Source organism: Buteo buteo, chromosome 17, assembly GCF_964188355.1.
Source record: "Buteo buteo chromosome 17, bButBut1.hap1.1, whole genome shotgun sequence".
Lineage (NCBI taxonomy): Eukaryota > Metazoa > Chordata > Aves > Accipitriformes > Accipitridae > Buteo > Buteo buteo.
In genome coordinates, this window is record NC_134187.1 from 221,203 (window position 1) to 243,240 (window position 22,038).

The 22,038-nt window shown below is 47.4% G+C and overlaps 1 protein-coding gene across 1 annotated transcript in view; it reads left to right on the plus strand.

The window, feature by feature from the left end:
• PPM1G (protein phosphatase, Mg2+/Mn2+ dependent 1G) overlaps positions 1–20,839 on the plus strand; it is a 28,008-nt gene extending 7,169 nt beyond the window's left edge. The window contains exons 3-10 of the mRNA XM_075048779.1: positions 12,693–12,778; positions 14,716–14,848; positions 16,278–16,747; positions 17,180–17,317; positions 18,140–18,374; positions 19,272–19,401; positions 19,560–19,662; positions 20,106–20,839. Coding sequence (XP_074904880.1) covers positions 12,693–12,778; positions 14,716–14,848; positions 16,278–16,747; positions 17,180–17,317; positions 18,140–18,374; positions 19,272–19,401; positions 19,560–19,662; positions 20,106–20,309 — 1,499 coding nt within the window. The 3' untranslated portion in view covers positions 20,310–20,839. The remainder of the gene's footprint in view (positions 1–12,692; positions 12,779–14,715; positions 14,849–16,277; positions 16,748–17,179; positions 17,318–18,139; positions 18,375–19,271; positions 19,402–19,559; positions 19,663–20,105) is intronic.
• Positions 20,840–22,038: the final 1,199 nt, after the last annotated feature.

Below are 22,038 nucleotides of genomic sequence, written 5' to 3' on the forward strand. Positions count from 1 at the left end.
TGGATCATTCTAGTAATTTTTAGCATAGGTGATAAAATGCCTGGGCCATGGAACTCATTAGGCTACTGGTGTTGGACGTAGCCACAGATTCCAAACATTATATTGTACCACAGCTGTGATTATATTTGTCCTTTTTTTTGTATGGACAGAATCTAATTCTGCGACATCCTTTTAGTTAGGCTGACTAGAACTGCCTATACCTTTCAAATTAGATATACCATGAATTTATTGTGACATAAGTGTTTTCTGCTTTGTTCTTGGTTCCTTTCCTAACAATTCCTAACAGCATGTTAGCTGTTTTGATACAAATAAACTGTAAGGTGACATTTTTAGAACTCTGTTCCCAGTTTCTTCCAGGTCTTTCCTTAAGTGGTGATAGATGGTTTTGAGTCCATCCAACATGAATATGGAGGTTGGTTGTCTTGTCTTTTGTTCATGTTCTTGTCTTTGTCAGTGAGGAATTTCATCTGCCAATATCACGTAAAAGTGCAAGATCCTGCTGTTAAATTTTGCAAGTTATCTTAGTTTTGATCGTTCTGAATGATCCATCACTTCTTACTGACCTCTTTTCCAGATTGTTTATGTAGATGTTGAACAACATAAGTCTTCAAAGAACTCTCCCAGTGGCTATCCTCTGTTTTGAAAACTGTCTGCTTCTATCAAACCTTACTTCTTTTCCCATGGCAGCTTAGCATGTAAAACACTTGATGATTTATTTGAAAGCTTTTTGAAAATCTATATGGAGTAGATCAACTAAACTGCCTATTTCCTCCTGCTCATTGAATCTTTGAAAAAACATTGACCAGTTTGTGACATTCTCTGTTGTATATTTAACCCCTGCCCGTCCTACCGTATGTATCCATGTATCTGCTAATTCTATTTATTACAATTTCTACTGTTTGCTGTGTTCACATACCAGATATGCTGGTCTATAGTGTTGTGAACCCATTTTCCACCACATTCTGAGGCTTTTCAATTTATTTTTTTGGTATGATATGTATGCCTTTCATTTCTCTGACAATGGAGCAGATTCAAGTGGAAGGTTACATACTGCAGTTTGTAATTTCTTGCTCTCATTTAGAACTGACTTATCTAATTCTGCCAATTTGTAAATAAGAGTTTAATGCCTTTTTTTGCAATAGTCCTTATTAAAACGGTCAGCCTGAGTAGGTAGCTGACTAGTAGCTCTTCAAAAGATGTCATCTCAGACTGAAGCATTTATCCTTTTAGCTTTATCCTTTTAGCTGTTTGTTTTAATCTCCTTCTAATAAGTGTCTTTATTGACAAATAGCTCCCCCTTTTTGGAGATCAACATATCATAGTGAGGTTTTCTTTTTGCTCCTACCAGGGTGTTTAATTTGAATACAGCAAGCCCTGTTGTAATTTTTTCCCAGTTTGTATGGAGAGCGATGGATCTCTCTTGCCCTGTTCTTGGTTGTTGTACTGGTTTTGGCTGGTTTGCTGGGTTTTGGATAGAGTTAATTTCCTTCATAGTAGCTAGTATGGGGCTATGATGTGGATTTGTGCTGAAAACAGTGTTGATAATTCAGGGATGTTTTTGTTATTGCTGAGCAGTGCTTACACAGGGTCAAGGCCTTTTCTGCTCCTATCACCCTGCCAGCAAGCAGGTTGGGGTACACAAGAAGTTGGGAGGGGACACAGCCAGGACAGCTGACCCCAACTGACCAAAGGGATATTCCAGACTGTTTGACATCATGCTCAGCAATAACACTAAGGGGAGGTTGGCAGGGGAGTACTGCTTGGGGACTGACTGGGCGTCGTTTGGTGCTGAGCAGTTATTTTCATTTGCATCTCTTGTCTTCCTTGGGTTTTATTTATCTCTCTTTTTATTTTCCTTTTCATTATAATATTATTAGTGGTGGTGGTGTTATTATTTCAATTATTAAACTGTTCTTACTTCAACCCATGAATTTTTTCACTTTTAGCCTTCTAACTCTCTTCCCCCCATCCTGCTGTGGGGGAGTGAGCAAGCAGCTGTGTGGTGCTTAGCTGCTGGCTGGGGTTAAACCATGACAGTCCTTTTTTGGTGCCCAATGTGGGGCCCGAAGGGTTTGAGATAACAACAGATTGACCAGAGTGTATTAGAAGGGATTTATATCTGTTAACAGTTGTGGGTCACAATATTGATTCATCTGTTCTCAGTATTAGTTTATCTGATTTGCGCCATGCTCTTTTTTTTGCTGTATATGTTAAAGATTGGTGTTGGCTTTTGCAGTTTGCTGTGCTCTATAGTGATTAGTGATGTTTTGCCTGGGAGATTTGTTATTAAAACACTGACCTTGAGCTTAATCTGGTATTTGGGCTCTGTACTGAAGCCATTACTGTACTTCGGGTACCATCTCTCATGGAGACAATTAACAATTGTACTTCTTCCTCTGAGAGGTTTTTTGTGGAGACAATACAGAATGGCACCTTCGCTACCTTCTCCTGTGATGTTTTCTCCCTTGTTACAATAACTTCTCATTAACTTGAACATCCTTGGGTACTTAAAATATTTCTATTGGTATTTCTTAGGAATATTGCTTCAGTTTTGTCTAGGGTTAACAAGCAGTTTAGGAATATGACCCAGGCTCCATGAGAGTATGGTTATGGGTGCCATGGCACGGCATCTGGGAGAGTATGGGCAGGTATCTAGAGAACTTCTCACCTCCAATGGTCTGGAACTTCACTCCCAAACAACTACAGAATCCTGATGAAGTGACAGAATGTTTGGGGGAAAAAAAAAAGGCTGTGGCTATTCCAAAGAGGCACAACTTACCACACTGTGCTGGGCCCTGGCCAGCGTTTACCAGCGCTGCTCAATATTATGCAGCACCCTCAGGGAGAAGAGAGGGAAAACATACCAACAGACACTATGGCTAAACCATATCAGCTGTCCCTATAACTAAAAAGAAACAATGGAAGCAGAAGTCAGCAAGTCAGCTTGTTTAGTAAGGGATGAAGAAGCTTCTCCTAAGACAGAGCAGGAGAAAGAATCAGAAGAGGCAGCCTGTTCTGCAGCAGAGCAGTCACAAGAACAGGAAGAGGAAGAGGCTGAAATCATAAATGAGACAGAAACCACCCTATCCCTAAGTAAGCTGCAAGATGTGCGAAAAGATTTTAGCCATCAACCAGGTGAGCTAATTCTCAGCTGGTTACTCTGATGCTGGGATATTGGGGCCAGTAGTCAGGAATTAAGAGGGTGAGGAAGCCCAGCAGCTGGGATCCCTTGCTGTGGATAAGGCCATTAACAAAGGGATTGGAAAAAAGGCAGGAGTCCTCAGTCTTTGGCAGTGACTCCTGTCAAGTGTGAAGGACAGGTATCCCTTCAGGGAGGAACTTGCAAATTCCCAGAGCAAATGGACCAACATTGAGGGAGGTATCCAGTGTCTGAGGGAATTAGCTGTGTTGGAGGTGATCTATAACAACATGGATGACACCCAGGCATCCAAAGACCTGGATGACATCTGGTGCACGTGATCCATGTGGCAAAAGTTTGTACGAAATGCACTGACGTCATACACCCACACCCTGGCGATGATGAGCTGAACAGACACGGAGGCACCAACTACAGATGAACTGGACAGGCAACTCCGAAAATACAAAGATAATCTCGCTTCTTGCATGTGGGCCTGTGTCTCAGATGTGGACAGACTGACCCAAAAAATGTCCGAGCAAGCAGAGAAGGATAGGTCTTCCTCACACACTCCAACCAAGGCCTCAGTTATTAAGAGTCAGCCTTTTTCTGTTCAAGAGAGAGGGTACCAGAGGTGTACACCATATGCAACCCTGTGGTTCTTCCTGCATGACCAGGGGTAAGACGTGAGGAAGTGGGATAGTGAATCTACCTGAAGACTAGAAACTTGGGTACAGGAACTGCAAGGAAAAACAACAGCCAAAAAGCATCCATCCAGGAAAATTACTGCTCCAGTGTCTGTTGGGCAGAGTAGAAAGGCTGATCATACTTTTGACCCTGATGAAGGGACTTCTGTTTTACAGTTACAAAAATCAAGTAATGAAGACTCAAACCAGGAACAGAGAGGCCCTGCCTTTGGCCAGGCAGAGGAAAGGGACAACTGAGTTTGCTGGACTGTGCAGATTCAGTGGCCTGGCACATCAGCCCCACAAGAGTATAAAACTCTAGTGGACACCAATGTACTCTAATGCTGTCAGATTACAAAGCGGTGGAATCTATCTGTATCTCTGGAGTGATAGGAGGATCCCAAGAACACTGTATGTGTTGGAGGCTGAGGTGAGCCTAACTGGGAATGAGTGGCAAAAGCATCCTATTGTGGCTGGTTCAGAGGCTCCATGTATCTTTGGCATAGAATACCTCAGGAGAGGGTACTTCAGAGACCCAAAAGGGTACTGATGAGCTTTTGGTATAGCTGCTTGAGTACGGAGAAGATTAAACAGCTGTCTAGCTTGCCTGGTCTCAGGGGACCCGTCTGTGGTAGGGTTGCCGTGGGTTAGTTAAAGAACAGCAGGTGCCAATTGCTATCATGACAGTGCACCAGCAACAATATCACACCAGTCGAGACTCCCTGGTTCCAATCCATAAGCTGATCAGCGACTGGAGAGCCAAGGAGTGATCAATAAGACTCATTCACCCTTTAACAGTCCCATATGGCCAGTGCAAAAATCTAACGGGAGAGTGGAGTCTAACAGTGGACTACTGAGGCCATGTAGCAGACATGCTGGAACTCCAGTATGAACTGGAGTCAAAACCCACCAAGTGGTATGCAACAATTTATATCGCCAATGTGTTTTTCTCGATCCCTCTGGCAGCAGAGTGCAGGCCACAGTTTGCTTTCACATGGAGGGGTACCCAGTACACCTGGAATTGACTGCCCCAGGGGTGGAAGCACAGTCCTACTGTTTTCATGGATTGATACAGACTGCACTGGAAGAAGGTGAAGCTCCCAAACACCTACAGTGTATTGATGACATCATTGTGTGGGACAGTGGAGAAGGGGAGAAGCATAATCCAGATTCCTTTGAAAGCTGGTTTTGCTATAAAACAAAGTAAGGTCAAAGGACCTGCACAGGAAATCTGGTTTTTAGGAATAAAATGGCAGGATGGGCATTGTCATATCCCAATGGATGTGATCAATAAAATAACAGCCATGTCTCCACCAACTAACAAAAAGAAACACAAGCTTTCTTAGGTGCCCTTGGTTTTTGGAGAATGCGTATTCCAGGTTATATTCTGATCGTAAGCCCTCTGTATCAAGTGACCGGAAGAAGAATGACTTTGAATGGAGTCCTGAGCAGCAGCAAGCCTTTGAACAAATTAAACAGGAGATAGTTTGTGCAGTAGCACTTGGGACAGCCTGGACAGGACAAGATGGAAAAATATGCTTTACACCTCAGCCAGGGCTAACGGCCACACCTGCCGAGAGACTCAAGGTCAACCTTGAGGGTTTTGGAGCCAGGGATATAGGGGATCTGAAGCCCGTTATGCTCCAACTGAAAAAGAAATATTAGCAGCATATGAAGGTATTCAAGCTGCTTCAGAAGTGGTTGGTACTGAAACATAGCTCCTTTTGGCACCTCAGTTGCCTGTGCTGGGCTGGATGTTCAAAGGGAGGGTCCCCTCTACACATCAGGCAACTGATGCTACATGGAGTAAGTGGGTCACACTGGTAATGTGACAGGCTCAAATGGGAAGCCCCAACTCCCTGGGAATCCTGGAAGTGATCATGGACTGGCCAGAGGGCTGAAACTTCAGAGCATCATCAGAGGAGGTGGCTTGTGCTGAAGAGGCCCCTCTGTGTAATAAATTATCAGAAAATGAAAAGCAATATGCCCTGTTTACAGATGGATCCTGTCGTATTGTGGGAAAACATCAAAGGTAGAAAGCTGCTGTGTGGAGTCCTACATGACAAGTTGCAGAAACTGTTGAAGGAGAAGGTGTATTGAGTTAGCTTGCAGAGGTGAAAGCCATCCAACTGGCTTTAGATATTGCGGAAACCACGACAATTGTCTTTGCCTTCTGATCTGCCTTAGCGTTTTGCCTCCCTGTCATTGTCTCAGGGTGGGAGTTGATACTCTGGTTTTAAAATTTTTCTTTTCCTGTTTTGGCATAGTATTCCAATCCATAGGGATTCTGTGATATTTGTTGTTAGCTAGTTTATTTGTTATTTGGCTCTAAGCTTTCTTTATTTAATATTCAAATGGTGTGTATGTATCTAAATACAGATCAAATCTTAGAGTGGGATCTACTTTCAGCCTTGTGAAGATGAGATGGGATGGGTTTGTGCATGTATATGCACTGAAAAAGATTTGATCTAGGAACCTGTATCTCTGGAGGCCTTTTTCTTGCCTAGGTTTCTGCCCTGAGGCTGCTGCCCATTCTTGTCTTCACATGTCATTTTCAAGCTTGCACTCCTGGAGGTAGAGAAATCATACTGCAGTGAGATTCCAGCTGAGTCTTGGGTACTCTGGAGCCAGCCTTGCCTGAAATGCCAAGATAAATTGACTTTGTTCCATATTTCATATGAATGTGACTCCTGCTTTTAAAACTGAATCAGATTTAGTTTTTGGCAGTGGCATCTAGCCATGCAGAAATATGCTCTGAGACCTGAACTTTCCCATGTATGCTTTCACCTTTCTGTGTGGTCTTTCAGACATCCTGAAAACCCCACGTGCTCTTTTGCAAAGAAAAGCGGTCTCTTTTTATAATTTTGTAGGAACATAAAAGTACGCACTCTGGAGAATCCTCCAGATACTTACTTTTTCACTGAATTCAGTGCTACATGTTACATGTTTTACTTTAGCCTCCTGAAGACCTTACTACTACTGCATCTGTGTCACATTAAGCAAAAAATGCAGCTCAGGCTTTGGCATTACTTAGCTGCATGCTGCTTTTCTAGAAAACATTAATAAAATGATTCATGGAGACTTTAAGAGTTTTACAGTGGGTTTCACACTGGATATGTGGAAGATGTGATCCTGGATTCATTGTTGGTTATGTATTATGGTTATAGCTGAGTAATTGTATTCTCTGAGTGTTTAGCCCCTGAAGGCTTTTGAAGTCCCCAACAGCTGAAGGCAATCCACACCCATGGGTACCAGGGCCTGCTTTTGTACCTCTGCTTTTGCTCTGTCCTGCTTCTCAGGGAAATGTGAAGAAGTGCAAATTGCATTTGGTAAGGTTTTCTTTTCCCTGCTGTCCTAAAACTGTCAGCGCCAGGACTCCTGTCACAGTTTAAAACACAACTTGGAGTGTGTAAAGCTTTGTCTTGAAGTTAAAAGCAACAGACTTCATTCCTCCCCCTGGGGAGATAGTCCTGTGGTCTTGCCCACCTTGGTGAGGGGAAGAGCCTGTGTGGCAGTTCGTCACACTTACCTTGCTGTGCTATATTGTACTCATGCACTCATCCTTCTCTTGCGTAAACAAAATTGTTTGTTTTCTGGGTGTTTGCATCTTTGGAAAATTCATTCCGTTTTACTGCTTTGCAGGTGAGTTTTATGCTTCAAATAGCTCTTCCCAACATTGGAGGGCAACCAGGACCATTTGCTGTAAGTCTGCTTAGGAAGCTCTGCAGCCCTGAGTATTTAATTCGTTGCTGATATGATTTTGAGGCTTTTAGTCACTTCTGATGCCCAGGTGAGCATGAGTGGTTTTGGGAATATTTTATCCCGGTGGATTGTCTGTTGGTTCTCTATACAGCCATAATAAGAGTGTAAATTTGTATGTATAACACAGTAACTGCAGAAGTGAGGGAAACTTGATTTTGAGCCAGTGGTGTAGTAGGTGAGGCACCATCGAAGAAAAGCAGCAAATGGCTGTAAAGGGAGTGGGGAAGTCTTTTGCTCTGAGATCCGTGTGGTGTGTCCACGAAGTCACCGTTATTCAGTTGCAGCTGGTGTCTTTTTGATAGTTGTTCTCCTCCCTAATTCTGTGCCACAGGCTAGGAGTATCATGGGCTGAATCCTTTGAACCCTAGTGGAACTGACAGGGAAGGACCTTGATGAAGAGCACCAAGCAGGACTGAGGTGTCTAAATGAGCTTTTGTAATTACCTGGCTCTTCAGCCCTGCTGCTGATGCCCTCAGAGGGAGGATGCTTGATATTTAATGAAGGTGAGACCTTGGTAAAATGTGGTGGGTAGTCTGATTTTGGCATAAATGTAACCAAATCCAGGTTTGTGTTACAGAATGAACTGAAAGGAGCCGTTAGTGTCCACCAGGTAATTATACTGATTGCACCCAGGCTAAACTGCAGAAAGGCTCCCTCACCACAGCTGGCCCTGGTACGCAGAGGCCACACAGTGTGCAGGTTAGGACCTGGAGAGAAGTAGAGCTTCTCTATTGTACTCCGACAAAGGCTTTGTCAGTGAGAAAAACCTGGTGGGTTTCTTGCTGCGACAGGTCCAGAAGTGCTAAGGTGGAATATTTTAGTACATCTGTCTGCATGTAGAAGATTAATTCCTTGAGCCAGTTCAGTTTCTCTGTCCACTGGCAGCAATGTGCTTTGAGTTACTGACTCAGCTTATAAAACGCATTAGATCTCACTGGGACTGCTGTGCAAGCAGCTAGACCTGAGGTCTGTGTGCTGGGCCAATAGCTGCCTCCTGTGCACCAAGGGGACACACACCTATTAGATTTGAGGACTTGTTTTCATGGATCATCTTCCACGGCCAGAGGACTCCAAAAGAGAACCTTGTTATTCTGGATCTTTTGGTTAAAACACTGTAAGTGAGCACCTTTGTATCCTTTGAGCAAAGGAGATGGAGTACCACAACAACCAGCTCTGCTCACAGACGGTGACCTGGTTTGAAGGTGAGCTGCAGCTGATGAAGAGAGAAGTCTAGGAGACTGGCAAAAGGGTCCTGTGTGAAGCCTCATCAATTTGCAGCAGAAACGTCTGTTGTGACATCTGTGCTGGAGCTGCCTGGGAAGCAGCAATGGTTTCGTGTCTTCTGTGGCACCTACAAACTCTCTTAGAGTAATTTGTCTTTGGGTAGCTGCAGTCAGGCACATCAGACATTCCTGGATCACTATTTAATCTCAGTGTCCCTGTTTCAAAGAAATGTCTTGTTTAACTGCCAAAGCTTTTCATATTGGGGCTTGTTTCCTGCTTCTGTGGTGACAGAGCAAGACCTTTCTCTATTGCATTGCTTTGCACGGTGCTGCCAGGCTTGTGGAAAGCATCTTCCTGCAGGCTGTGCTCCAGCCTCATGCCCTGCCTGCTTACAGGGGACATACTGGGGCCAAGGCTGCAAAGCTGTCAGTGGATTTCTCAGATCAAGCTACTTGTTGCTGTGAAGAAAATCCCTTGTCCCTAGCTGTAGCAGAATGATTGCAATGTTCAGTCATCTTTTCCATCTGGTGGGTGATCAGGTGTCCATGCTGGTATTATTAGATCTGTCAGCTGCTTCCAGTAGCACAGATTGCACAGACCTGCTGCCTCATCTGCAGACCCTGCTGGGCTGGGACAGGGGTGCCCTTTGGTCATTGTCTTCTCCCTTTCTGATCTCAGTAGGTAGCTATGGCCAGTCCTCTTCTGCCAGAACAGTTACCTGGTACAAGCGATGCAGGGTTTTACCCACCCCATTCCTGTTTGGGGTAAGACCATTGGGGAAGCCTCTGAAGAGCTGCAGGGCACAGCATGGCTTGTGTGCAGATGACACACCTGCATATCTATCGTACACTCTGGATGATGCAGTTCAGTGCCCCAGAGAGTGTCAAAATGAGATGAGTAAGAGATGTCAGCGCCATCATGCTGGTCAAGATTGGGCAGGCAAGAGTGATTCCAAGTTGGAAGAGAAACTGGAGGAGATTGCAGCTGCCCCCTGTGATGACCAGCAGTCGTGACAGCAGCCTGCTGGGCCTGTTTCTTGTCCTTGTAGTTTCTGATTTGGGATTTGATATTCCTGTAGTTTTCCTAGTTTTTCTACTCCTTGGACTGCTGAGGCACACTCAGTGCACCGCCTTGCTTAATGGTCAAGCCTGTACATGGGACTGCATCACTGGCATGTCTAGGTCTCGGCCAAGTCCTGGAACTCGCCTGGAACAGCTCTGCCCATGGAAGAGCCCTGTGTCCCTGCAGCAAACTGCCCCGTCTGCATTTGGGCCAGGCTGGTCTGCTTGATCCCAGTCCTGTGGGTGAGGATGTAGCAGCTGTCTGTGTTCTCTGCAAGTGCTTCAGGGCTACTGTTTCACGGCCTGCTAATTTACACTCTAAGTAAAAGCAGCCTAAATAAAAGGGCACACATAGTGTGCTCCTGGCCTGTTGTCCCAGAACCATCTCATAGAGCTTTTGGATCTGCTGCATGGTTTTCTGCTGTGGTCCAAGACCATGCGTGCATTTTCCTCGGTGGCTATACCTCTCTGAGCAGCCCCTGCTCACTTCCCCCAGTCCATCAAGTGATCTGGAAGACCTGTCACTGTCGTTATTCACCACTCCCTCTATCTACAACTTTCTCAGAAATTTTGTTTTATTTTGGCTTTTTGATAAAAATGTTACAGTATCATCTGGAGCCAGTCCTTCAGGACTACATATAAACACATCTTCCCACGTGATTTTTTCAGTTCTGTCTCATGACTGGTAGTTGGCAGTTCCTTAACCTATTCTGTATGTGCTGTCTTGAAAGTTTAACGTCTTAAGTAAAGTGCTGTCATATACATATATGTATATGTAAGTTTTATGTAATATTTTTTTTTATATATATATATGCACATTATATACCTTACCTGAATCTGTTATATCAGCATGCTTAGTTTTAGCCTAGTATCTTTAAGAGCAGAGGTTGAGTTGGATTGGCAAGACCTACTTCCGCAAGCCCATGATAATGGACATTAATTGTCTGTCCTTTTCATCGGAGATCCTGTAAGGTCCATCCAGTCTTTCATTTTTCTGCCAGGTCTGCGGTTGTCAGGTCACCTTGGTATTCCCTTTTAAGTTGTCATTAAAATGCTAGGGTCACTCCTATTTCTTAGATCACTTATTTTTCTGTGATCTTCCTTTTTTGTTTTTCCTCCCTCTTCCTCCCACTCTGCATTTTTGAGAGCATGGTCAGAATAGACCTCAGTCTCTTTGTTGTCTAGATCTGTAGCATTGAACTTCTTGCAGCACTATTTTAACAGCATCTGTTTTGCAAGGTTTCTGTTCTTTGTCAATGGCCACTTGATCCCTTTTCTGCAGGCACATTTGAAAAGTCCCTTGTCTGCTGTTTCTTTCTTTCTCCCAAATCTCACTACCTCTTCGCTTCCCACTATGTTCCCTCTGCCTCTCCTTTTGCTAAGCTGATGGCTAGCTCCTTCCCACCCTTCTCATACTTCCCCCTCGATTCCCCTGTTCCCCTTTCCTTCACAGAGCTTTGCTCCTGTGTGCATTACTTCTCGTCATGCCCGGCTACCTGCACAGCTTCTGTTTGGCTGGAAGAAAGGGAGGGAAGCTGGGATGTGCTAGCAGGGAGGTCAATAGTTGAGTGGCTGTTACAGCTCTGCTGTAAAAATTGTCCTTCTCTAGCCAGGAGGGAAGGAGCATGTGTGGCACTCTCACCTTACTTATAGCCATAGGAAAGCCAACAGTGTGCAGAGACGCTCCCGAGCACTATGCTCCACTCACTCATACTACTCCTGCTTCGCCCTGTCGTAGAGAATGGCTCATCCAGCACAATCTTAAGCACGGTCCTGGACCCTGCAGTACAACCCTCCACCTGCCTGTGGTCTGCCCTGCTCCCTCTCTGCCACTCTTCTGTGGCTGTCATTTACTTTGTTTCTCAGTTTCTAGTTCTAATTTTTCTTTCTCATGACCTGTGAGCCAGGTTCCTATGTCCTACATTGCTCTTTGCCTCTCGTATAAAAACCTAAATTACTAGACTGATCTCTTACAAGTTGCACTATTCTTTCTGGTCTCACTTGCTGAGCTGAACAACAGAAATTCACAATCCCTCCCTCTGTTTAATCTTCTTCCTCTCTTAATAGCACCTTCATGATCACAAAAAATGTGTCTTGTGCTCTGTTGCATACTTGACAGTACTACTGAGCTGTTGGAGTGGTTCTGGCTTTTAAAAATCTTTCAGCTGCTCTAGGAGTGGGTGTTTGGTTTGAGTTGTTGACCATCAGTCCAAGTGATCCTCTACTCTCGGCAGGCTGGTGTTCTGGTCACCATTCACTCATGCCGTGCACACACGCATGCCTTCCTCTACCAAGATGACTGCTCTGCCAATCAGGACCCTCATGTTCCTCAGAGGCTTATCTTAAGGCTGTGGCATCATATTTTCATTGGTCTAGAACACACACTGGAATACATAATGCTTTTTGTGCTGCTTGTTGTGTGTTGGTAGTGCTCTGAGAGAGAGTTCCCAGTGACCAAAAGCTTACCTTTTCCTCTGCTTGTTGTTTATCCCTGCGCTTACATATGAAAATAGAGCTTTCTAGGTAGGATGGGCCTAAACAGTTGACCGAAGTGCCAAAACAGGCCTAAGCTCCCTTTCAGGAAGCTTACAGCATCAGCCAAAGCTGGTGGGTAAGAGCTCATCGAGATTTGCCAGTGGTCATCAGCAAATCCTGCTGGGAGGTGTGAGTGAGATCCCCAGCAGTTTGTTGCTGCATGACTTTTCCACGTCTGGGTTAGTTCTGCTTTGTGTCCCAAGATTTGCCTCAGGAATTCAGTTGTTCAAGAGTGCATTTTGCTTCTGGGAGGACCAGCCTCTTTAAATTATTTCTGCTGTCTTTCAGGAGAAGAAGTTGCCCTGTACTGTGCCAAGTATCTTCCTGAGATAATCAAAGACCAGAAGGCCTATAAGGAAGGCAAATTGCAAAAGGTAAGAATCCAGATCTGCCTGGAAACAAGCAAGCACCAATGCAGATGTACCCAATACTTATGTGCAGGGCCCTGTTCCTCCAAGGTCTGTCTGCCATGTCTTCCATTTTAATTTCCCTTCCTTGTTTCTAGAAGTGTACACCAGGTGTTGAATGTATTTTCAAAGATAAACCTTCTTCTTTTTTCCAGCTTTTTTTTTTTTTTTTTTTTTTTTTTTTTTTTTTTTTTTTTTTAATTTTCAGACTCATTCCAGTCAAAGGTGTGGGCTGGTTCCTTGTATGGTTTTGGTGGGTTGTTTTTTGGGGGGTGGGGGTAGCTCTTATCAGAGGTGGGAGGTTAGTTCATGTCTTGCTTCCACCAAGTGATCCCTCTCTTGTAGTTCTCCCTCCTAGTACTAATGTCTGATCTGATGTTGGGTATCCTGCAGGTTGGTGCTGGGATCTGTAGCAGTGGGGGTGAGGGGAAGGCAGTCCCTCCAGAACTTCCATTTAAATCTAGACTGAGAATAGCCTACAAAGCAAATTTGAATCAGTTTGTGGCTCTTGCTTTAGGCTGAAACACCCAAGTATTGTGCTTTGCTGATCCCAAGCTGGCTGTGCTCGCTGACTTTAATAATCCTATCTGCTGAGTAGAGGAGCCTGCATGCTGAGCCATTCCGCACAGTGGCTTTGAATGCTATCCTGTCCCCCTGTGGGCTCCAGCAAGGCTTGCGACTCAGTGTCCCATAAGATCCTCCTAGAGAAGCTGTGGAAGTGTGGGCTGGATAAGCAGACAGTGAGGTGCATTGAAAACTAGCTGCGTGGCCAGGTGCAGAGGGTGGGGACCAGCAGTGCAAAGTCTAGCTGGAAGCCATTAACGACCGGTGTACCCCAGGGGTCAATACTGGGTCCAGTCCCATTTAACGTCTTCATTAATGATCTGGAGGATGGGGCAGAGTGTACCCTCAGCAAGTCTGTAGATGACACCGAGCTGGGAGGAGCAGCTGTACACCAGCAGGTCGTGCTGCTCTGTAGTGCAGAGGGATCTGGACAGGCTGGACAAATGGGCTGCCAGGAACCTCATGAAGTTCAGCAAGGGGAAGTGCAAAGTCCTGCCCCTGGGCAGGAACAACCCCAGAGCACCAGTACATGCTGGGGGCTGCCCGGCTGGAAAACAGCTCAGCAGAAAAGGCTCCAGGGGTCCTGGTGGGCACCAAGGTGGCCATGAACCAGCAACGTGCCCTGGCTGCAAAGGCAGCAAATGGCGTCCTGGGCTGCATTAGGCAAAGCGTTGCCAGTTGAGAGAGGTGATGATCCTTCCCCTCTGCTCAGTGCTGGTGAGGCCACCCCAGGAGAGCTGGGTTCAGTGCTGGGCTCCCCAGTACAAGAGGGACATGGACAGACTGGGAGAGGGTCCAGCGAGGGGCCACCACGATGCTGAAGGATGGAAGCATCTCTGCTGTGGGGAAAGGCTGAGGGGCCTGGGACTGCTCAGCCTGGAGCAGAGCAGGCTCAGGGGGATTGAATCCATGCCTACAAATACCTGCAGGGAGGGTGCCGAGAGGACAGAGCCAGGCTCTTCTCAGTGGTGCCCAGTATCATGACCAGAGGCAACAGGCACAAACTGGACCCTGGGAGGTTCCCTCTGAACATCAGGAAACACTTTTCAGTGTGAGGGTGACTGAGCACTGGCACAGGTTGCCCAGGGAGGTGACAGAGTCTCCATCCTTGGAGCTATTCAGAAGTTGTCTGGACACAGTCCTGGGGAACTGGCTCTGAGTGTCCCTCCTGGAGCAGGGTGTTGGATCAGGTAGACCCCAGAGGTCCCTGCCAGCCTCAGCCATTCTGTGATTCTGTACGGTGTGTGTTCTGGAAGAGACTTGATTACACAGCATGACATGCAGGCATCCTGTAAGGAAGATAAAACTGTGCATGCTCTCATGTCTGTGTTCACACATAGGCACTGGAAGATGCTTTCTTAGCCATAGATGCCAAGCTTACCACTGAGGAGGTGATTAAAGAGCTCTCTCAGATGGCTGGGCGACCCCAAGACGATGAAGATGAGAAGGAGAAAGTTGCTGATGAAGATGATGGTAAGTCAGATGCCACTGAATAGACAAGACTGCAGCTCCAGGACAGAGACTGAGAGCAGCTGGGCCAGGTCTCCTTTAGCAGGTTTTCTGTCCAAATTTGTCAGTTAAATTTCAGCTGGAGTTGAACTACCACCCCTCAGCACTGTTTATTGCTTTGGGCTGGTGCTAGGGGAATTCTGGTTCATTTGGTAGCTTAATCCTATGAATAATAAACCAGTCTGTCACAGTTTTACGTAGAGCTTCCTCTACGGGGTGCAGAGTTCTAGGATGTGTCAGAAACCTCTGAGCTGGGAAGTGGGCTAAGTTGTGAAGGTGGAACAATATGATGTCCAGTGCTTAGCTTTCCCAAGCTGGTGTCAAGACACCAGCTGTAGGTAGGATTGAAGTAGATTCTGGTCTCTTCAGCAATTCTTTTTCTCACAAAGAAGCAAGTGTGCAGCAAGCAGTTGGCAGACCATGAAGCCAGCTAGAAGGTGAATCCCAGGGTAGAATCCTGTGTTGCTCTCAGATGAATGTCTTGTGATTAGCCTTGAAGCAGATGTGAAGCAATATTGTCACCTTCAACGCTGCATGTTGGTCTGAAAATGCTGAATTTGTTGGCCCTCATTCTCCAGCTGACAGGGACAAAGTGGTGGGGATTTTTTTTGGTTGGTTGGGCTTGGTTTTTTTCTTTTTGTCCTGTATTTTCAGGAGTATTTGGGATATGGGTGTTTCTTTTCCTTTCAGGATTAACTAGCAAAGAAGATTATAACCAAGGGGATGTCAGTAGGGAAGCAGTGGTCATTGCCTCATAGTTTAGGGAAAGTCATCCTATTTTCTGTCTAGTGTCCCATGTGGGAGGTACTGCCTAAAGCTATTCTATCATCTGTTTGTAAGTGTTTAGATTACAGCTGTTTGGGATCCCTGTGGTGCTTAAGGCCCATGGAGCAACTGCTATAACAAAAACTTCTTGTTCCTGGTTGCAGTATTAACGAACAAATCTGCACATGAAAGTGGTCTATCTGCTTCCCCCGCAGCTTCAGATGCGCCTGCACTCGAGAAATATGAGGCTCTTTACCCTCCAACCTTACATCCAATTTAAACGCTCTGTGCTGCCTACAAGTCAGCCAGATAGCATCAGAGGCTGGAGGCACTAGGGTAACTTGCAGACTGCATGCATCAGCTGTGGTTAGAAGCCATTGCCCTTCCATTTGCATATTGTTCATCTGCGGCGCCTGGAAGCTGTGGGACGGTGCAGGCCTGGCTGCGTTTGTCTGTGCCTGCTAGTGAGCAGCCTGTTGAGCATAGCTGAAACCTGTCTGCAATAGCAACCTCCAGCCAGGGCAGCTCACTGCTGAACCCAGCGTGTGCTCCACAGCTGCTGCTATGGTGATGTACCCTGCTTTCTGACCCTCTTTGTCCTCACCCCCCTCCCCCTTTTCATTTTTAGTGGATAATGAGGAAGCTGCTCTTCTGCATGAAGAAGCCACAATGACCATTGAGGAGCTTCTCACACGTTATGGACAAAACTGCACCAAGAACCTCAAAAACAAGTCTTTAGCTCCAGCTGGGGAGAACGCTGCGGAGGGGACAGGCAAGCAGCATGATGGGGAGTCAAATATGAATGGAGAGGCTGACCCAGGGGAGCTTACCGACCACAAGGAGAGGAAGAATGGGAAGCCAGATGAAGAAATCACGGGTATTTCCTCCACCTCAGACAAAGCCAGCGCTGGAGGCAACAGCCCTGCTCTGCAGAAGCCTGAACTAGGCAAAGGTGACGAGGCCGTCACCTCTTCTACTGGGGAGGCCGGGCCCTCCTGCTCCTCTACGGGAAAGCCCCAGCGCACAACCAAATCCAAATTTTTTGAGGACAGTGAGGATGAGTCAGATGAGGTTGAGGAAGAGGAGGAAGACAGTGAGGTAGGAAACAGCACTGGGGCAGAGTGGCCTTCTGGCTGGGCAGAATGCGTTGCTTACTGTGGTACTTGAGCTACGAGCTTCTGGCTCATCCTGGGTGTGTCCTAGGAGTAGGTTTTTCAGACTGATACTGTGAGACCATCTCATGGGAGTGTTGGGAATTGTTTAGATAACCCTGACGGAAACATAACCTCATCTGTGCAGCGGCCCTAATAGATAGCCCTTGGTCTTGCTGCATGCGCCATCCCTCCATTCACTGTGTTAGTTGAAACTAGCTGCTCTGATTGTAGACATCAGGTGTGGGGGAAACATACCAGGTCATCTCACTCTTCTGGGGCAAACTTATCATCTGTCCCCAGGATGGAGGGACCAGCTGTCTGGGGAGGGCACTGAGAGTGTCCTGTGTGACTCCTGGTGGTATCTCATTTCTTGTAGGAATGCAGTGAAGATGAGGATGGTTACAGTAGTGAAGAGGCAGAGAATGAAGATGATGAAGATGACACTGAAGAAGCAGAGGAGGATGAGGATGAAGAGGAGGAAATGTTGTTACCAGGCATGGAGGGGAAAGAGGAGGTGCACACTCTGTTCTTGTGTTCTGCAGCATAGTGTGGAGCCAAGGGCACTTGGGGGCGGGGGGGGGGGGACACTCAGCAAGGAGTTATTTCTCTTCAGATGGGGATAAAACATCCCTTTTGTTCTCCTGAGGCTGAATACAGCTGCTGACAGCCTGACTTTATGCAAAAGGGTGAGGCACAGGGCATGGATCTGGGCAGCAGGTTGAGATCGGAAGAGGCTGACCCCACTGCTGGGTTTGCTGTGCTTAGAAACTGCTGGGGGAGTTGGTGTGGAAGGAGAGTACAGGACAGTAGCAGGACTGCTCTGCTGGCACTGCTTCTTCTGGGCAGAGGACTGCTCTTTGCCAGGCCAAGTCTGTGGCTCCTCAGGCCATGGCAGTGCTGGTGGATGGGCCAGGGACCCAGGATGTCAGGAAAAGGGGACTACAGCTTCCAAGGTGCCAACCTCTCTTTGGAGAGATGTCCTGGCTTGCAATGAGGCTTCTGCTTGAGCTGGGCTGTGGCTGGAATCAACACATTAGAGCTGAGGGTATAGCAGGACATGTTGAACACTGGAGAATCCTGAACCACTGATGCTTTGTGAGGCTGGAATGGAGGTATTGCTTGACCCTGCCTCTCAATGAACATGCTCCTGCTGTGTTTCACACTTCCCTCAGGCTTTTCTCCATTGTTCTGTGGGTGCTTATGGGAAGAAGGGGTGAGACACAGCACCTCAGGGTTTGGGACACTGCTGGGCTTGTGGTAGCTAGTGCTGGTTCCCTTACTGACCCGATACAGAGCAAGAGAATGGAGTCTCAGCATAATCATTTGTCTCTTGCAGCCTGGCTCTGACAGTGGAACAACTGCTGTCGTGGCGCTTATCCGGGGCAAGCAGCTGATTGTGGCTAATGCTGGAGACTCTCGGTGCGTGGTGTCAGAAGGTGGCAAAGCTGTCGACATGTCATATGACCACAAGCCAGAGGATGAGGTGGAGCTGGCCAGGATAAAGAACGCTGGCGGCAAGGTCACCATGGATGGGAGAGTGAATGGCGGTCTCAACCTCTCCAGAGCAATCGGTGAGCAAGACAGGGGTGAATGTTGGCATGCCTGGCCTCAGAATGCTGCGCCCAGGACATCCATGCTTCCAGGTAGTGAATAACGCTGAGATTGTACTAGGAAATACACAGAGAAAGGAAGAAAATAGCAGCAGCGGTGTGAGTGGAGAGTACTTGTGCAGAAGGACCCAAACCATTGAAATTATTATCCTAGTGTAAAGAGATAAAAACATATTTAGGATAGAAACCAGGATTTTGTTTATCTCGGGAGACACTAGCATTTCCACCAACTATTTTGCGGTGGCCCTAGAAGTGCCTTCCTAGGATGTAAGTCCAGATGCCAGTCAAAGCTGATAATCAGTTTTCTCAAGTGAGCTTTGGTTACTGAGGGTTTGGGAAGACCTGAATCCAGCAGCGTGATGTGGGCATTGCACTGAAATATCTGGCCCTGGATAGCCTGAGCTTCTGGAAAATGAGCATCTAGTGTTATCACAGCAAAGCCAAGCTAGTGCTGGGGTGAGCTGCAAATCCTGCTCCAAGACATGGGACAGCTTCTTTCATGAGCATTGCTGCAGGATCTCAGCTGGTGTTGTCAGGTGCTGTGTGCTGTTGGACTGGTGTTGCCCCAGGAATTGGGGAGGTGGCACTTGGTTTGGGGTGAAGAGATGTTGAACTGGCAAAAGGCACCTGTTTCCCCTTGTATGGCAACAGTGTGTTGGGCTCGCCAAAGCTGATGCCTTGAACATGTGGCAGATCTTTGTCTGATGCGCTCACAGCCTGATCGGCTCTGGTTGTGGGAGCACTGGCTCCGATTCTGCTGGGCTTGCCCTTTGGCAGGGCAGTGTTTCTCACTGTTCAGGGGCAGGCAGCACTGCCAGGGCCCACCCACAGAAAAAGTGATCTTCCTCTCCACTACAGGTGATCACTTCTACAAGCGAAACAAGAATCTGCCTCCAGAAGAACAGATGATCTCTGCCTTGCCCGACATCAAAGTGCTGACAATAAATGATGACCACGATTTCATGGTCATTGCCTGTGATGGAATCTGGTGAGTAGTGAGGGAGCAATTGTGTCTCTTGGGCATCACCGCTCCAGTGTTTCTGTGGAGCTGGGCCTTGGGAAGGCCCAAGGGCCCTGGGTGCTAATCAGACACTATGGTATGACTGCTCCCTCCACTTGCCCTTCTGACTGCTCCACTCTATGCAGGAATGTGATGAGCAGCCAGGAAGTGGTGGATTTCATCCAGTCCAAGATCACCCAAAAGGATGAGAATGGAGTCCTGAGGCCGCTCTCCTCCATTGTAGAAGAGGTAAGGTCCAGACCTTCACCATCCCTTCCGCACACAGTGTTTCTGCATCCCAGTTTGGTGCCTGACTGTGCCCTCCCTCTCCATCACACTGGTATGTTCAGCACTTGGGGTATCTGGCAGCATACGGGCTGCAACACTGGCTGGAACAGGAGCAGAGATGCCTCTGAATTGTGACTCAGTTCCTTTGGCACCCTTACCAGTGTTTCTGACCTCTAGGCTGCTGTCAAGCCAAAGGAGTTTCTGTCCACTTTCAGAAAACCAGGGCTGTTGAGGCTGTTTCTGTCCCTTGTCTGGTTGCAAATAGCATTTAAGCCCAGCCTGTGGCGTTCTGGCCTGGCAGCCCCTAAGCTGCTGTCAGTTGTAGAATGGGCCCAGTGTCTCAGGTTATTCACAGTGCCATGTCTGCGCTCTCTGCTAACCTGTCCTGTCCCGTCCCTCCTCAGCTGCTGGATCAGTGTTTGGCTCCAGACACCTCAGGGGATGGCACTGGCTGTGATAACATGACCTGCATCATTATCAGTTTCAAACCCCGTAATACACACCCACCTGCTGAAAGTGGGAAGCGGAAACTGGAGGACATGGCAGCACCAGCAGCACCAGCAGAAGAGAATGGCGGTGATAACAACAAGAAGGCCAAGCTGGAATAGCAGGCCTTGCACAGGGACTTTGCTGTGCGCTCACCAGACTCTTGTTTCTTAAACATGCTGAACTCAAGACTCCAAGGTCTTGTCCTTTTTTTAGCCTTAGCAGAGGCCTTGTTTGTCCGTGTCCTGGTTGGGGGGTGGGGGGCGGGTCTGGTTAGCAAGGGCATGTCGCACTGTTCATCTGTAACCATTCCAAAGAGGGAGCCGAGGGCAGAGCCGCGCGCGGGAGCAGCCACCAGCCACAGCACAGGAGCCTGCCACAGCTGGCAGCCTGTGAGCGCAGAGCCCTGTGGTTAGAAGAAGGATGTCCCCCCATTGTCTCCGTGTGGTTGTTGCCATTTCTGTGCCTGTGAATTTCTGTTCGGAGGGAAGAACTTTTTCACTGTTGAGGTTTTTTTAATCTGCACCCGATTATTTAAGGCCCTTTCTGTTTTTATTTGTGAAACAATCTGGCGGTGGTGCTGCTGCCACACCTCGTTCTGTTGTACACTTTCAATCAATACTTTTTTCAAACTAAAAGCCCGGAAAATGTAGCTGTGCTTTTGGTCCTTGGTTATTTCCTGGAGGTGGTGGGGGGTGAGCAAGGTGGGATGGGGAGGAGAATGTCTGGTGTCTCAGGGCACTGTGGGGGATGGGTCTGCAGCTCATGAGAAGCAGCTGGCTTCTGCCATGTGGTTGCAGAGCACCAACCCCTGCTGCAGTGCTTGGGCCTGCTGCCTCTCCATTACCTGGAGGTGGCTTAACTGAGGACAGTCTGTTGCACATAGAGCAGGAAACAAGTCTCTGGAGACAGTTTATGCCTGCTGAAGGGACAAGGGTACCAGTCACCCTCCTGAGCTAACTTGCCCGCAGTGTGCTGCACCCCATCTAGCTGCATGCTCTTTTCAAGGTGGGGCGAGAGGCAGCTCCTGTCTGGTGTGCTGGATGATGTAAAGCTTGTACAATATGTGTCAATACTGCAGCTGCTCCTGCAGGAGTGAAGTTCCTGGGCTATAAACCACTAATGGAAAGCTCAGTTGCTACTCCCTGCTGCTGTGCCCCTTCACCTTCCACCTGGCATGGTGGGGAGCACGGAGAAGCGCTGATGAGGTTTGCAGGCCAGGTCACCTGGCACAACTTCATCCAGCTGCTCTGGGGTTCCTGTTTCATGGCGGGGTGCCCCAACAATGCCTTGCGCTGCAAGTCTTCCCTCTTTGAAGATGTAGTCCACCTTCCTGGTCCTGGCCCGTTGTCTCGGCTTGTGCAGTTCAGTCAGCCCATGCCTTGCCAGCCTGGATGGGTGCATCTCGTGTCATCTTTGAGCCTCTTCCCTGGTGGCCCTGAGCTTAAGCCCCTCTGTCTAGTGGCTCTCCAGTGATGATGTGTCCAAACCTGAACTGTTTCGGTCCCTGAATCATGCAGGCTGGGCTCCTGTGGCCCTGCTTGGGGTTGGGAGTTCAGAGCCACAAACACCCACAGGCACTGCAGTCAGACTTGCTGCTCAGACTGACTGTTTCTGTGCACATAAACTTTCTGGATGAGCTGATGTGTTCCCTTGCTCCCTGAGCAGGAGAAGATTTTCCTTCCCAAGGAGGTTTTTTCCTTTGCAAAAGTGAGTTTCTTCACAGGGCATCTTTCATTCGCTGCCAGATGGGTTTGTCTCAGGATCATTCTGGCTAAGGGGCAGCTCAGTACTTGATGTTTCCTCCCTGCTATGAATGTGCTAGCCAAGTTGCCCCCAAATTTTGAATAA